Source organism: Bactrocera dorsalis, chromosome 6, assembly GCF_023373825.1.
Source record: "Bactrocera dorsalis isolate Fly_Bdor chromosome 6, ASM2337382v1, whole genome shotgun sequence".
NCBI lineage: Eukaryota > Metazoa > Arthropoda > Insecta > Diptera > Tephritidae > Bactrocera > Bactrocera dorsalis.
Window position 1 is genome coordinate 20564781 of NC_064308.1, and position 15313 is coordinate 20580093.

At 37.4% G+C, this 15313-nt stretch overlaps 1 protein-coding gene across 1 annotated transcript; it reads right to left on the bottom strand.

Annotated features, from left to right (window-relative positions):
- Positions 1-659: 659 nt before the first annotated feature.
- LOC105221952 (aminomethyltransferase, mitochondrial) lies at positions 660-2249 on the bottom strand. Its single transcript, XM_011199102.4, has 3 exons — positions 1710-2249; positions 1113-1527; positions 660-1043 (listed from the first exon to the last, which is right to left on the bottom strand). Exons 1-3 carry the CDS (start codon positions 2190-2192, stop codon positions 676-678), a joined length of 1266 nt encoding a protein of 421 aa, XP_011197404.1. The 5' UTR covers positions 2193-2249; the 3' UTR covers positions 660-675.
- Positions 2250-15313: the final 13064 nt, after the last annotated feature.

Genomic DNA, 15313 nt, shown 5'->3' on the forward strand with positions numbered 1-15313 from the left:
TTTCAGCTCTTTCCTCAATGATTCTCTTCTCTTTTTCTGAAATGCTTTTGCCACTATTCTTCTTTCAATGCATAATACTTCAGCAGCGGTTTAACATAATTGGTTAAAAATATGTGTTATTGAAAAAATATATAACTTTAAATTCTCCGGTTAATTGCACGAAAAACGTTCGTTAAAAGATATTTTCTGACTTAGCAATTGAAAACATATATTTATGGTGCTAATACTGAGGAGCAAGAGGAATAATATGATCTTCCAAAGTCTCCGTCAGTTTTAGAAATATTAAAATACATGCAAGAACTTCAAACTTATTTTTATTTAGAAAACAAGTGTTTGTAGTACATAATTAGGGAATATGGAATCGCATTTTATTTCACGTAGATTGAATATACGAAAAACAATAAAGCCTTCTTTAATTAACATTTTTAAAATGTAAGCAAACGATATATGCATATAATAAAAAATATGAATTGTTTTTGTTCCTTTAGTTAATTTTTTTATAACAATCATGTCTTGCTTTTGTTTCTTATATTGCATTTTCCTTATTTAAATATCATTACTAAAATACTGTAGACTGTACATATTTTCGCAAATTTAACACATCAAAAAATAATGAAGTTCCACAAATGTCATGCTAAGCCAAATAAAATTTCATAAAATTTGTCTCGGGCAGTTTCAAATTAATTCCTTTGGTTTATTGAAGTAATTGGGTTTCACAAAGGGCATGCGTGTAATAATAGCATCATATAAATTATCTCTAATTTTAAGATGCACCATTTTATTCGATATATTAATATGGTCTTCTAAGATATAGCCCATTGCGATATTTTTCTCAAGGCTAGGACTTATACAACCACTAGTTATAAATCCAACTTCTTTATCTTTATAATAGATTTTTACGCCAGCGCGTGCTGGAGGAGTTTTGTTTTTTCCACACATAACTAAACCAATCCGACAATGGCTAATTTCTCCAGTTAGCTTATTCAATTGTGACAAAATTCGGTCGCTGCCAGGAAAGTCCCTTTCATTACGCCGGCGTCGTGCTGAGTACACCATATAAAAATAAAGGCAAATAAAATTCACAAGTATAGAAGTTATAAGAATTATCTAACCAATTAACCAAGCAAGGCCCGCTTCTACAGGTGTGGTTTCATCGGTGATATCTTTGCCATACAGACATAGACCAGATTCCAATCTTAGCGTATCCCTTGCCCCCAGGCCAGCCATTTTTAAATGTTCATTTGTTTCTAACAACGCTTCGGTTAAGTATTCAACATGAGTCGAAGGAACGGACACCTCTACACCATCTTCTCCAGTATAACCACAACGAGTTATACGACACTTTGGAATTCCAGCCACTTCACTAACAGTCGTGTGCAAAAAATATAACTCATTCAATATTTTCGGTTTCGGAAGAAATTTCTCCAAACTTCTGACGCCTCTTGGTCCTTGTATAGCTATGAGGGATTGATCGCTTGTAGACAAAAATTCGATGTCAACGTTTTTTCCATCAGCGTTAAACCGATTCTAAAATATAGCAAATAATTACGTGAATTGTATCAGAAATCTCTAACATTACTTGAGATATTGTACGATATAAATAGCATAATTAAGTAGGTACAACACTTGAATAGAAAAGAGGAACATGATTTTATCTTTGCATTTTGCATTAATTTTACATAACCAATTATAGCAATATTTTTATTTACCTTGGCTTTCTCCATTATTTCCATGTCTTGAAATTTCATTGCAGCATTCGAGACAATATACAGTTGTTCGTCGTCAATTTTGGACACAATTAAATCATCTAATATTCCCCCATTATCATTTGTGAATATTGTTAAAGAGCTTGTGCCAAAAGTCATTCCCTTAATATCAGCAGTGCATAAAGATTCTATACATGGTATGGCATCTTTTCCACGTACATATGTTTGCAACATGTGCGAAACGTCAAATATGGAAGCATGATGGCGTGTGTGTAAATGAGAAGAAACAATACTCTGATCCGCATACTGTACAGGAAGAATATATCCTCCAAAATTCACCATTTTTCCTCCATTCTTCTTATGAAAATCATACAGAGCTGTATGTTGGGCTTTTATTTGGTTATTTCCACTGCAATATTTCTGAAAGCCCTTTGGTAACTTTTCGAAAGCATAAGAAATACCGTTCAGTTTGTTCATTTTAAACATTGCTTATGATGTTTCGGTAGGAACTAAAAATACGGGATGAAGTCTAGATAAGACAAGCTGTAAATAAACGAACTCACTACTTTTACAAAATACTGATAATAGAGTGCTGATAACGAACAATTGATTTATTGTCAGTTCTTCTTATACAAAACTTTTAAGGAGACCTAAGGACGGTTATAACGCAATAGCAGTCTGTCTGACACATATATATGTACAGTGCCTCACAAAAAAATTCGAAAAATATTATTTTTTTTTCAGTAAAATGTACCCAACAGATATTTGGTTTGAGGAATTTTGCTGTGAACATTTTTTATTACTTCAAATAAAGTTCGAACTTTGACTTAAAATGAAAAACAAAACTTAGTTTGTAAAAAAAATTAATTTAATTTAGTTTAAGTTTAAACTTCACCAAGTCAATATGACAAAAGTATTCGGAAATTTTGTTTCTAAAAGGCTTTGCAAAAATGCCGTTATTTTTGCTGGCGTTCTAGATGTCAGTAGCAATTTATGTTGAGTCTGAATAAACATTTTGCGGAATTTTAAACATATTTGGACCTGATTGTAGTAACAAAGTTTGACGAAAAGTGAATTCCGATAATGGAAGGAAAAACACAATATGGGTATTCAGACCGAAACCTGTTAATTAGGTAATTCGTTAGTTGATACTTCGTTAAAAGGCTTAACTGTGAACATACTTTTTGCTCTACCTCTGTAGTATGGTAAATTTTAATCCGAAACAGCTGATTCAATTCTATTAAAGAGTAAAAATGCCTCAACAAAGTGCAAAATCAAAAATTGTTAGTCGGTAAATTGAAAATTATGTGGAGCAGATCAAATTTATTACTGGTAAGTACTTAAAATTGATGTACAGAGGAGCATGGAACTAACTTTCAAATTATTTCAAGATATATTCGGTGAAGATGCAGATTTGGTAGAGGATACCATTGACGAGGTGTATGATGATTTGCTCATTACACTAAACTGCCATAGAGGTGTAAAATATATTGTTCCGAAGTCAATTCAGTGGTGCGATGATATTTTAACCACAATGGATGACAATCGGTTCCGTCAAATGCTGCGTGCAGACCGAACTCAATTTACTCACTTATTGACCCTCATATCTAGTGACGAAGTTTTAAAAAATTGTAGCGGCAAGCAATTCCCGATTGATATACAGCTAGCTGTCGTTCTATATAGATTGGGCTCTTCAGGAGAAAGGGCATCGATACGAAAAATTGCGTCAACTTTTGGGATTGGTGACGGAGGAACGTTAACAAATATTACTCGCAGAGTATTCAAGCCATTTTTAAAACAACTCCATATATATATATTGGCCAGATAATACTGAGCGCTCTTTAATAGTACGAGAAACGTTCAACGTACTACCATTTTGTGTAGGTTACGTGGATCGCACTGAAATAAAACTCGCCGAATCCCCAATAAAAAATCCTGAAGCGTTCTTTTCCATAAGTCATATACATATATGCTAAATTCGCGATGTTGTCGTTGGCTACAGTGGCTCTACTCAAGATACAAAAATATTTAAAAACTGTTCACTAAACAAATTTTAGCCAAGATTCTTTTCAGGACAGAAGTGGACTACCTAAAAGAAAAAAATTCAACAAACAGCATAGCAAATACCGTGTAAGAATTGAACACTGTTTCGGCTTATTAAAAGAGCGATTTTGCAGTCTAAAAGAGCTCAGGATTCGAATTCGAAATAAAAGTAGTCAAAAATACTGTAACGAATGAAAACTAGTTATTCATAATATGCTACTTCATAACAGTGGAAAAAAGAATTTCAACGAAAGTACGAATACATTGATGAAGAAGACGTGGAAGAAACGATCTCAAATAGCTTTGTATTAAAAAGACAATCGTTCTATCATTTTATGTTTTCAAATACTCTTTAATTAAATTAAAAATTATAATTAAATCAAAAATTCATTTTTCATTTTTATATACATTTAAAAAGTTGTATCACTTCAAGATATCACATTTAGATACATTTGTAACGTCTTAAAAATTATTATACTTTAGTTCAATCATTGCCAGTCTTTCTTTTTGCTCTAACTCCAATTTTTTTATTTCAAAATCTTTATTTAACTTTTCTCTGTCCAATTCTAGCTTTAACTTTTCCAAATTTAACTTTTCTTTTTCAATTTCTATTCGTTGCTCAAAAACTGTTCTCTTTTCTTTTGTATATCTTTAAGTTCACTAAGAATATTCTTTGGATCACTTTTTCGAAAAATTAGGGAGTGGTAGGAGGAACTGTTGCTACATCTGCTCCTACTGTTGTCTGTCCTGCTTTCTCGTTAAGTGAACCCGATGGTTCCGCAGATGATTGTGATGATTCGACTGCAATTTCCACTACCTCTACAATGTCTGCAAAATCGCTACAGTTCAGGGTTCTACGTCTCTACAACACAATCGGCTTCGGATTTACTCCCAAAAAGAACCGAAAACCGTTCTTAATTCGGACACATTTGTGAAAGTTTTGCTGAAAGAACGGAGAATTATTAAAAAACCAAAAAAGTTTCACTTAACATTAAAGCCGCATTTACGAAGTGAGCACCAAATTTATTTCCCTTTTAAAAATGTATAAAGCAACGAACAACAAACAAACAGCTGATGTGATATTACCGAGTAACGAAACAATTATCAAGCTTGCCAGATTGATAGTTCGTTACTCGGTAGAACGCTAGTCTGTTAATTTTACAAAAACAAAATACATGTAAAAAACTACCGAATAACGACTAACGAATTACCAAGGCTGGTCTGAATACCCCTAATATAGGTATTCGGTTTGGTTAAGCAGAGTGATGAAAATGTATTGTGGGGCTCTATGTGTGCAAAATGTGTCGAAAACATTTCATTGATAAAATGGATCACCGGCAATATATTCAAATATTAAAAGACAATTTAAATGTTGACGCGGATACATATTGCGACCCGATACAAACAGTTTACAAAACAAAGCTATCGATATTGGACACATAGCTTTAGAAATGCCCCCTCAGTCCCCGGGAACGAGATTTGGAACGTTGAAGTGTTTTTACCTATGTTAATTTAAAATTCAAACTTAATTTTTAAATAGAAGTTAAAATTACAGTACAGTAATTAAAAAATATATTTTAATAATAACAAAACTCTTGTAAGAATTGCTGAAAATGTCTTTCTTGAAAATTATTATTTTAACAGAAAATTTATAAAAGGTCATAAATAAGCTGTAAATTATGTCACAAAACTTTAGTTATGTATAATGAATTCGAGAAGGGAGGGGAATATGTGGGTTGGCAACATTTCAAAAGTGGCCTCGCCCACTACCAAGTGGCAGGAAGAGAAGGTTTTATTTATTCCGAAATAGACAAAAGAAAATTAATCCTTTCTTGTTATATAGTATATGGACCAATCTAATATCTTTCCTACTACAAACTCATCAAACAGCAAATTCCACCTAATCGCTGGCGTACATGCAGCAAGCTTACATATGTCAAAATAAGTCATTTGATATTGCTCCATATGAAGTAATCTGAACAATTAAAGGATCACTAAATAAATTTTAAACATTCCCCTAGCTGCTTTTCATCACATCATCTATCGTACCTAGCTAAGTAATATACAACTCATGTACAAAAGAAGGTATACAATTTGCTCATCAGATCACTTGTGCGAATTAATACGCCTATTTGACAGGGAGAAATTTAAAGTGGTCTGCTGTGAGGAGATAATATCTCCGCTAACAAAGCAGAAAGACACAGGGTGAAATCAAGATGGAAAGGCCACATTTGATGGAGGGCGATTAAAAATAAATAAAAAAATGTAGTCCCATATACGATTTGTAAAGAAATTTAATCCCAAATACTAATTTAATTCCACAAACCTGATTAAAGATTTACTTTTAATTTTTAACCCCAAGCAAATAATTAAGAATTAAAAAAGGAAATTGCTTAAGACTAAACATTGCAAGAAATCGATTGACCAATGCTCCAGAGCAATGATCGGCTCAGCGAGCTTTAACTATACGTGGGCTTCACACCAACCGTTATTATAACGGAGAGCACTGGCCGGCAAATTTGCACATTCAAATTAAAATAAAAAAATTTTAACATTTTTTGAGCTAACATATTTATATTGGCTTGTCAAAACCTATGTTAGCACATGTATAGAACTAGAGGCATTGCCGGTTTATCGATTTTTTTCATTCAGAATAATGAAAATTTTCCAGAAAAGTACTTGACAATAACAATAAAGTTGAACTAAATTGAATATCAGCTTACTGTCCCTGCGTGTATTGCCAACACTCTTCGTTTTAAGCGAAAATATTAAATAAGTTAAGTGCGTTTTATTTACCAATACGTATATGACAATCGAATATAACGAATGTACGAGTAGTAGTATATTTTAGTATAATTTTAATGCATAATTCTATCTTCCCCGTTGTCACTTTTCAACCAGCAATCACCACAGAGTGGTGATGAAAGCGAAGCTGGCTGCCTTTTTCTTTCTCTCTATACTTCTTCTTATTATTTACTGGCGCAGACACCGCTTTCGCGATTATAGCCGAGTTAACAGCAGCGCGCCAGTCGTTTCTCCTTTTCGCTATATGGCGTCAATTGGATATCCCAAACAAAGACAGGTCTTTCTCCACTTGGTCTTTCCAACGGAGTGGAAGGCTTCCCCTTCCTCTGCTTCCCCCGGCAGGTACTGCGTCGAATACTTTCAGAACTGGAGTGTTTTCGTCGATCCGGACAACATTACCTAGCCAGCGTAGCCACTGTCTTTTAATTCGCTGAACTATGTCAATGTCGTCGTATATCTCGTACAGTTCATGGTTCCATCGAATGCGATATTCGATGTGGCCAACGCGCAAAGGACCATAAATCTTTCGCAGAACTTTTCTCTCGAAAACTCGCAACGTCGATTCATCCGTTGCCTCTGCACCATATAGTAGGACGGGAATTATGAGCGACTTATAGAGTTTGGTTTTTGTTTGTCGAGAGACGACTTTGCTTCTCAATTGCCTACTCAGTCCGAAGTAGCACCTGATGGCAAGAGTTAACCTGCGTTGGATTTCTAGGCTGAAATTGTTGGTGGTGTTAATACTGGTTCCTAAATAGACGAAATTATCTACAACTTCAAAGTTATGACTGTCAACAGTGACGTGAGAGCCAAGTCGCGAGTGCGACGACTGTTTGTTTGATGACAGGAGAAATTTCGTCTTGCCCTCGTTCACTGCCAGACCCATTTGCTTTGCTTCCCCTCTATACAGTTACTTAAAAAATTATTTTTTAAAAATAACGCATGTGGGTAAGCCGATAAACGTTTCAGAAAGTAAATAAGTTTATCAGATGCAGTCTTTGCAGTGAGTAGTACTAATAAATCAACATCTTCACCCACTACAACAGTTTTCTTTCTTGCATTAGATTTTTTTAAATTCTGTTTCAATTATGAGGACATTGGCGTCATCTGGAGCTTGTTTCACGGCAATATTTTCAGCTGTTAATTTGTCACTCAACATAGAAATAAAACGAGATTTATTATTAATATTTGCTAAAAATTGTTGTTGGTTTGCTGGCACTGTCATAGATTCATCAAACATTATATCGGAACCTGAGGATGTTTTAGCAGTACGACGACGTTGTTCTGCAACTTTTATGTTTTTTCTTGTGTCACTATAGCCATCAAATACTACTGTCACTGCATGACCTTAATGCCTACGTAAATACTGCAAATATTTTTCAAAAATTACTTCGAAGGTTTCTTCTCGATCCCACACAACATGATGTAGTATATATCCTCCATCAATAATATAACTAGCGTTTGTACAATCAATCTCAGCATTAACTGATTGAAAGCAATCCTAAAGAGCCGACTTCATTATTTTACGCATTCCTATTGCATCGAAAAGTGATAACGGGTAAGGAGCTAAGTCATATGCAAAAAATTGTTCAATCTCATCCTCAAAAGTCTTAGTAACACTCATTCGTTGAAATAATAATACAGGATCTATTGGTATTTCTTTTTCGTGAACTTTCACAGTGCTACTCGCAGCTAAAAGTGGATGTACTTTTTCTGTGCGTTTCAGTTTTATCTCATTGAACGTTAGACCAGTCATTTTAGATAACGAGGCAATTCCAATTTCACGAGCATTATGACAGTTAATCTTATCATTACCACAACCCCTGAAGCTCCTGATAGAAAAGATTTTGTTAATTTTGGGAAAAGGGTCGTGTGATGAAAACAAGTCAAGAAGTATTTTAATGTCTTTAGCATCTTTCTTAACCCTCGAATAACTTGTATCTACATGCTGATCTGTCCTATCCATTCGAACATTAGCAAGAGCTTTCAACCCGTCACACACTGTGATCGTTGCATGCATTCCGTAAACCCATTTGCTAATTACACTTTTTTTTGTACTTCTTCCTCGGGAAATACCTCCATCTGTTTCCATAGATTTCATCATTGACTGTTCGATTATCATATCTGTGGAAGTTCCACAACTAAGTTTATGAGAACGTCGAACAGAAAAGAAGCCTTCGGTAAACCTTTGATAAACACTAGGATCAATTACCTCTTCTAATTGAAGCATGTCCTGCAAGTATAAGCGCGCAGTCTTAGCGTAAGGTAAATGTCCCGATGAATGGAAGTAAGGAAGCATTTCTTTAATGCTGTTGAAATGAGCTTGCCAATCTCCATTCGTTCAGCTCTTATGAATTATTTTGCAATGGACACCATCCGGAAATATTGTACCCATAATTGTGCAGTTGGTCCTCGATTCTGATATTCTATTAATTTTGTGTTAAATAAATCAAGTAAAAGCCCATATATTTCTTCATCATCTTCAATGTCATCGTATGAAAGAGTTTTATTTAGAATATTTTCCATTGAAATTATAAGATCTGCATCCATAACATATTGTTACGAATTTACTGTTGCTAGTTTACTTTGTTAGGTTCGTATCTCTGGATTGACAAATAAAATCAACACTGTTTAATTTAATTCAACAACTCTTTATTTCACAACTCGTCTACACTATAGCAGTTTACTCTTAGCACTGATTGATTACGTTGGCGCTGCCACGGCTTATATAGCCACGCACTTCTCGCTGATGCCGACGTGTCCTTCTAGAATATCGCGTCTGGAAATTATCAGAACATACGGCTATACGGCGCCAGACGCAAGCAGACAGTCGCGGCGCCAGACTCAGCAATTGTTTAACTAGACAAGCAGACAGTGCGGCGCCAGATGTCTATTGTTTCGACAAGCAGACAGCCGTGGCGCCAGATGTCTACAACAAGACAAATGCTATTCCATATACCTACAGCTATTGTTCATAATCAGGGATGCATATAGTAATACAAATACAACTTAATACTACTTTTGTAACACTGCCCTCCACTAAAGCCTAATCGTCCCGATTAGGCACAAATCCTCTTGAACCAAATGGGGCGAGCCTCTCCAAATGTACTACTTTCATTTTACATCGTGCTTTTCCATTTCTTTGTATGCGGTATACCACGTCATTAAGTCGTTTCATCACCATATAGGGTCCTTCCCAGGCTGTCTGCAGTTTCGGGGACAAGCCTTTCTTTCGAAGTGGATTGTACAACAGGACCAGATCACCTTCTTCAAAACCTTTTGAATTTGCCGCTTGATCGAACCGGTCCTTCATCTTATTGCTCATCAGATGCGTATGCTGTCTTACCATTAGATGCAATTCATTCATTTCTTCCTTTAAGGCAGAACAATAATCTCCATCATTTCTTACAGCTGAAGGATTCGTTCCAAACTTAAGATCAGCAGGGAGTCGCAGATCAGATCCGGCGTGTAACCAGTTGTCTCGTGCTTTGCTGAACGATACGCCAGCAGGAACATCTGGATGCACTTGTCCCAATTCCGTTGGTCTTTATCAACGATTTTCCGCAGATGTTCTTCGAGCGTTCGGTTGAATCTCTCTATCATCCCATCTGATTGTGGGTGTAACGCTGTTGTCCGTGTCTTGTGGATGCCCAATAATGTACAGACTTCTTGGAAAATGGAAGATTCGAAATTTCTGCCTTGATCTGAGTGTAATTCGACGGGCACTCCGAACCTTGTTATCCAATTTTCTACAAACGCTTCGGCTACTGTCTTCGCTTCTTGGTTTGGTAAGGCATATACTTCTGGCCATTTACTGAAATAGTCCATGACAACCAGTAGATATTTGTTTCCGGCCGTACTGGTTGGGAACGGACCTGCAACATCCATTGCGACTCGTTCAAATGGTGATCCCACGTTGTACTGTTGTAGCCTACCGCGACTTTTGGCTTTAGGACCTTTAGCTGCCATGCACTCTACGCAATTACTTATCCATTCTGCTATGGAATCTCGACAACCGATCCAGTAGAACCGTTGTTTAATCTTCTCTATAGTTTTTGTAATTCCAAGGTGCCCTCCACTAGGTCCATTGTGATATTCTTTCAATACTTTCGGGATCATGGACTTCGGTACTATGATCAGCAGACGAGACTGTTTGCCATCTTCGCTTTCCCAGGTACGATGAAGGTATCCATTAACGAGGTTTATGCTGTTCCATTGGGCCCAATATGCTTTTGCCGTTGGACTCTCGCTACTTATTTGTTCCTTTGGTGGTCGTACCCCATTTTCTTTGGCTATTATCAGCTTTGCAAGATCAGGGTCCTCCAGCTGATTGATTCTGATGCGGTGAGGAGTCCAATCATCCTCAGGTTCTATATTCAGTAATCGCACGTCGATTATACCTTCTTTTCCTTCTGATTTGGAGCAATGTTTACATTCCAGTGGACAAGGGCGACGTGATAATGCATCCGCATTTTTGTGGTGAATCCCCTTTCGATGTTCCGTTTCGAAGTCGTAATTCTGTAATCTTTCGATCCATCGTGCAATTTGGCCTTCCGGATTCCTAAACTGTAATAACCATTTTAATGCTGCATGATCAGTCCTCAGCAAGAATCGTTGTCCATACAAATACTTGTGGAAATGTTTTACACATTCCACTACAGCTAGTAGTTCTTTTCGCGTCACACAGTAGTTTTTCTCTGGTTTCCCGAGCACTCTGCTGTAATACCCAATTACTCTTTCTTGTCCGTCGATGAGCTGAGACAGGACACCTCCAATTCCATAAGCGCTCGCATCTGTATCCAGGATGAATTTCTTTCCAGGTATTGGATAAACTAACATCGGTGCCGTACAAAGTAGTTCTTTCAGCTGCTTAAACGCTTTTTCTTGTTCCAACTGCCATACAAACGGGCGATTCTTCTTTGTTAAATCATGTAAACTTCTAGCCACGTTCGCAAATCCAGGTACAAAACGGCGGTAATACGTGCATAAGCCGAGGAAGCTGCGGAGTTCATGTATGTTGGTGGGTTGAGGCCAATCTTTAACTGCTTTTATTTTTCCCTCCTCGGTGTGAATCCCCTCAGTTGACACTTTATGTCCGAGATATGTGACCTGCTTCTTCCATAATGAACACTTTTTGGGATTCAAGCGTAATCCGGCTGATGTTATTCGCTGAAAGACTTCCTCTAGATTTTTCAGATGATCATCAAAACTTTTTCCCATGATGATAATGTCATCAAGATACACCAAACATGTCTTCCAGTTGAGTCCTTTTAACACATGTTCCATCAGTCGCTCGAACGTTGCAGGCGCATTACATAACCCAAATGGCATCACAGAGAATTCCCACAACCCGTCGCCCATACTGAAAGCGGTCTTTTCACGGTCACATTCATCGATCTCGACTTGCCAATATCCACTTTGTAGATCTAATGTAGAAAACCATTTCGCTCCAGACAAGGTGTCTAATGTATCGTCGATTCTTGGTAGAGGATAACTGTCTTTCTTTGTGACATCATTCAACTTCCTATAATCTACGCAGAAACGGGTGCTACCATCTTTCTTTTTAACTAAGACGATAGGTGAGCTCCATGGACTTATTGAAGGTTCGATTACACCGTTTTTGTGCATGTCTTCAATAATTTTGTTAGCATCCTCACGTTTTGCTAGTGGAACCCTACGCGGAGCTTGTCGGATTGGTTTAGCGTCTCCGGTATTTATGCGATGTTTGACAATGCCGGTTCTTCCTGTGTTTCCTTCGTTTGCAAATATGGATGCGTATTTTTCTAATAGTTTTTCTGCTTTTAATTTTTCATTTCCATGCAGTTCGTTCAGCAAATTATTTAGGAGTGTAGGACTTATCTGCTGTGGCTAAATAGTAGGCTTCTGTTGTGACCGTTCGCATCGTGCTATTGCACTTATATTCTGGCACTGTCCAATTACTGCTCCTTTCTTCAGACTTATAGGCGTGTTGAATTCATTCACTACTCTGACTGGAATGGTGGCGTCTTCTCTAGTTTTCACAAGCGTTCTTCCTACCAATATGGGTGTATCTATTTTTTTTGGTTCCACAATCCACAACTCTTCAGTCCCACCTCCTCCATTCACTTTAGCCCATACAATCGCCTCAGATTTTGGTGGAATACTCTGATTATCATCAACAATCACCCTCTTATTTTCAACGTTGGTCACATATCCGGTGTTTATAGGCATCTCCATGTTCTGGCAAAACAGCATTTGCTTGTTTAAATCCAAAGTAACCCCGTGATCAATCATGAAATCTACTCCCATTATAATTTCATCCGTGATTTCTGCTACGATGAAGGTGTGATTAACTTCCAGGGTACCAATCATTACTTCGCAAAACACTTTTCCCGCGACAGCTGCTTCCTCTCCGGTGGCCGTTCGAAACTTGCAACCGACTAATGGTTCAACCGTTCCTCTTACCACATCCGGTCGGATAATTGAATGTGTGGCACCAGTATCCAAAGTAAGCGTTGACAGTCGTCCATTTACGATGCCATTGATAGTAAGATTGTTGTCATGGCGACCTATTTGTGATATCGAGATGGCGGGGCAAATAGTTGTGGGAACCAGCTCACGCCCCTTTGAACTGTTCCGTTTTAGTTTAACGACTTGTGAGATGTGGATGCTCCGTCCTCGTTATCTGTTGGTTGTTTCCGTTTTGATGGGTTTACTTTTATATTGCAATTTCGGGCAAAGTGACCCGCTTTTCCACAGTTGAAACATCTTGCTGTTGTATTTACTCGCGGTGCAGCAATTGTCTTCAGAGTCTTCAATATTTCTTCCATCAGCGCCGGTTGTTCCATTTCAACTCTTTGTACTTTGTGTGCTGGTTTACTTAGTAGGGAAGCTGTTTCCTGTGTGAGGGCGTGCGAAACCGTTTCAGCAAACGTTCTTTTTGGCAATGCATATGTGGCGCGTTTGGTGTCCACATCACGAATTCCATTTATGAAACATTGAATTTTTACCCTCTCAATGTATTCCACAGGTGCATCTGCATTTGCCAAATGAGCCAGTCGTTCGAATTCAGTTGCAAACTCTTGTAATGACTCGTTCATCTTCTGACCCCTATTTTGCAGTTCGATCTGGTATATTTGTTTCCGGTGCTCACTACCATATCGTCTTTCTATCGCACTCATCAATGCCTCATAGTTGTCCCGTTCACAGTCTGGAATAGTCTGAAGGATTTCTGCCGCAGGTCCTTTCAATGATACAAACAAGGACGCCACTTTGTCCGCTGCATTCCAATTATTGGCCATTGCTGTCTTTTCAAACTGAAGTTTGAAAATTTGAAATGGAATACTTCCATCGAATGTGGGTGCCTTCAATCTTTGATTATTTGTTGATGGTGCAGGGCCATGTAGTTGCAGTTCTCGCACACGATTACTTAACTGAAGAACTTCTGATTTTAAATTTTCTTCGTCATTTTTTATTGTGCTTAATTCGTCTTCAAATTTTGAAAATTTCTCTTGCACTTGTGTATTATTTTCTGTAATCTGTTGTGCCAAACGCTTTTCTAACTGCGTATTATTTTCAGTCATTTGTTGTGTAAGGCGAGACTCTAACTGTGATGTATTTTCAGCTATTTGCGTTATTTGCTGTGCCAGACGATTTTCTGTTTGCACTGCATTTTCTGTTATTTGTGATATATTTTCAGCTATTATTTGCTTAAAAGCCACTAACAGCATGTTCATGTCTGCACTTGATGATGTTCGTTGTTCTTCTACTTTTTCTTCTACCTTTGTGGAAGTTTCTGGCCCATCAAATTCGAACTCGTCCACATTAATTTCATCCGCTTCCATTGCTTCACGTAATCGTGCCTGCAGATCCGCCTTTTGCCCGCTTATCGGCAATTTACGCTCCTCCAGTTCCTTTTTCAATTGCTGAATTCTCAATTCTCTGAATTTAACCATCTTGAATTTGGATTATTTGACAATCCCACTTCTGACACCAATTGTTACGAATTTACTCTTGCTAGTTTACTTTGTTAGGTTCGTATCTCTGGATTGACAAATAAAATCAACACTGTTTAATTTAATTCAACAACTCTTTATTTCACAACTCGTCTACACTATAGCAGTTTACTCTTAGCACTGATTGATTACGTTGGTGCTGCCACGGCTTATATAGCCACGCACTTCTCGCTGATGCCGACGTGTCCTTCTAGAATATCGCGTCTGGAAATTATCAGAACATACGGCTATACGGCGCCAGACGCAAGCAGACAGTCGCGGCGCCAGACTCAGCAATTGTTTAACTAGACAAGCAGACAGTGCGGCGCCAGATGTCTATTGTTTCGACAAGCAGACAACCGTGGCGCCAGATGGCTACAACAAGACAAATGCTATTCCATATACCTACAGCTATTGTTCATAATCAGGGATGCATATAGTAATACAAATACAACTTAATACTACTTTTGTAACAATATCAATAGCTAGTTCTTTTAATATTGTTAATGCCAAAATGAGCTGAAGTAACGTAAGAGCTCGAACTGCCCTCGCGTAAGCATGCCCATTAAGCATTTTTTCCAAAGATTTAGGTGCATAAATTTCAGAAAGTACTTCTTTTAAACCACTTCCTTGGGCGGTAAAAGTAAACAACTTCGCGAAACCTAAAAACAAAACACAAATCGGGCGCGAAGTTTAAAAATGCCTCAACATTAAAACAACGAAAAAACACAAAAACGGATCGAACGGGCGCGAACAATTAAAACAATATACAAACAAAACAACAAA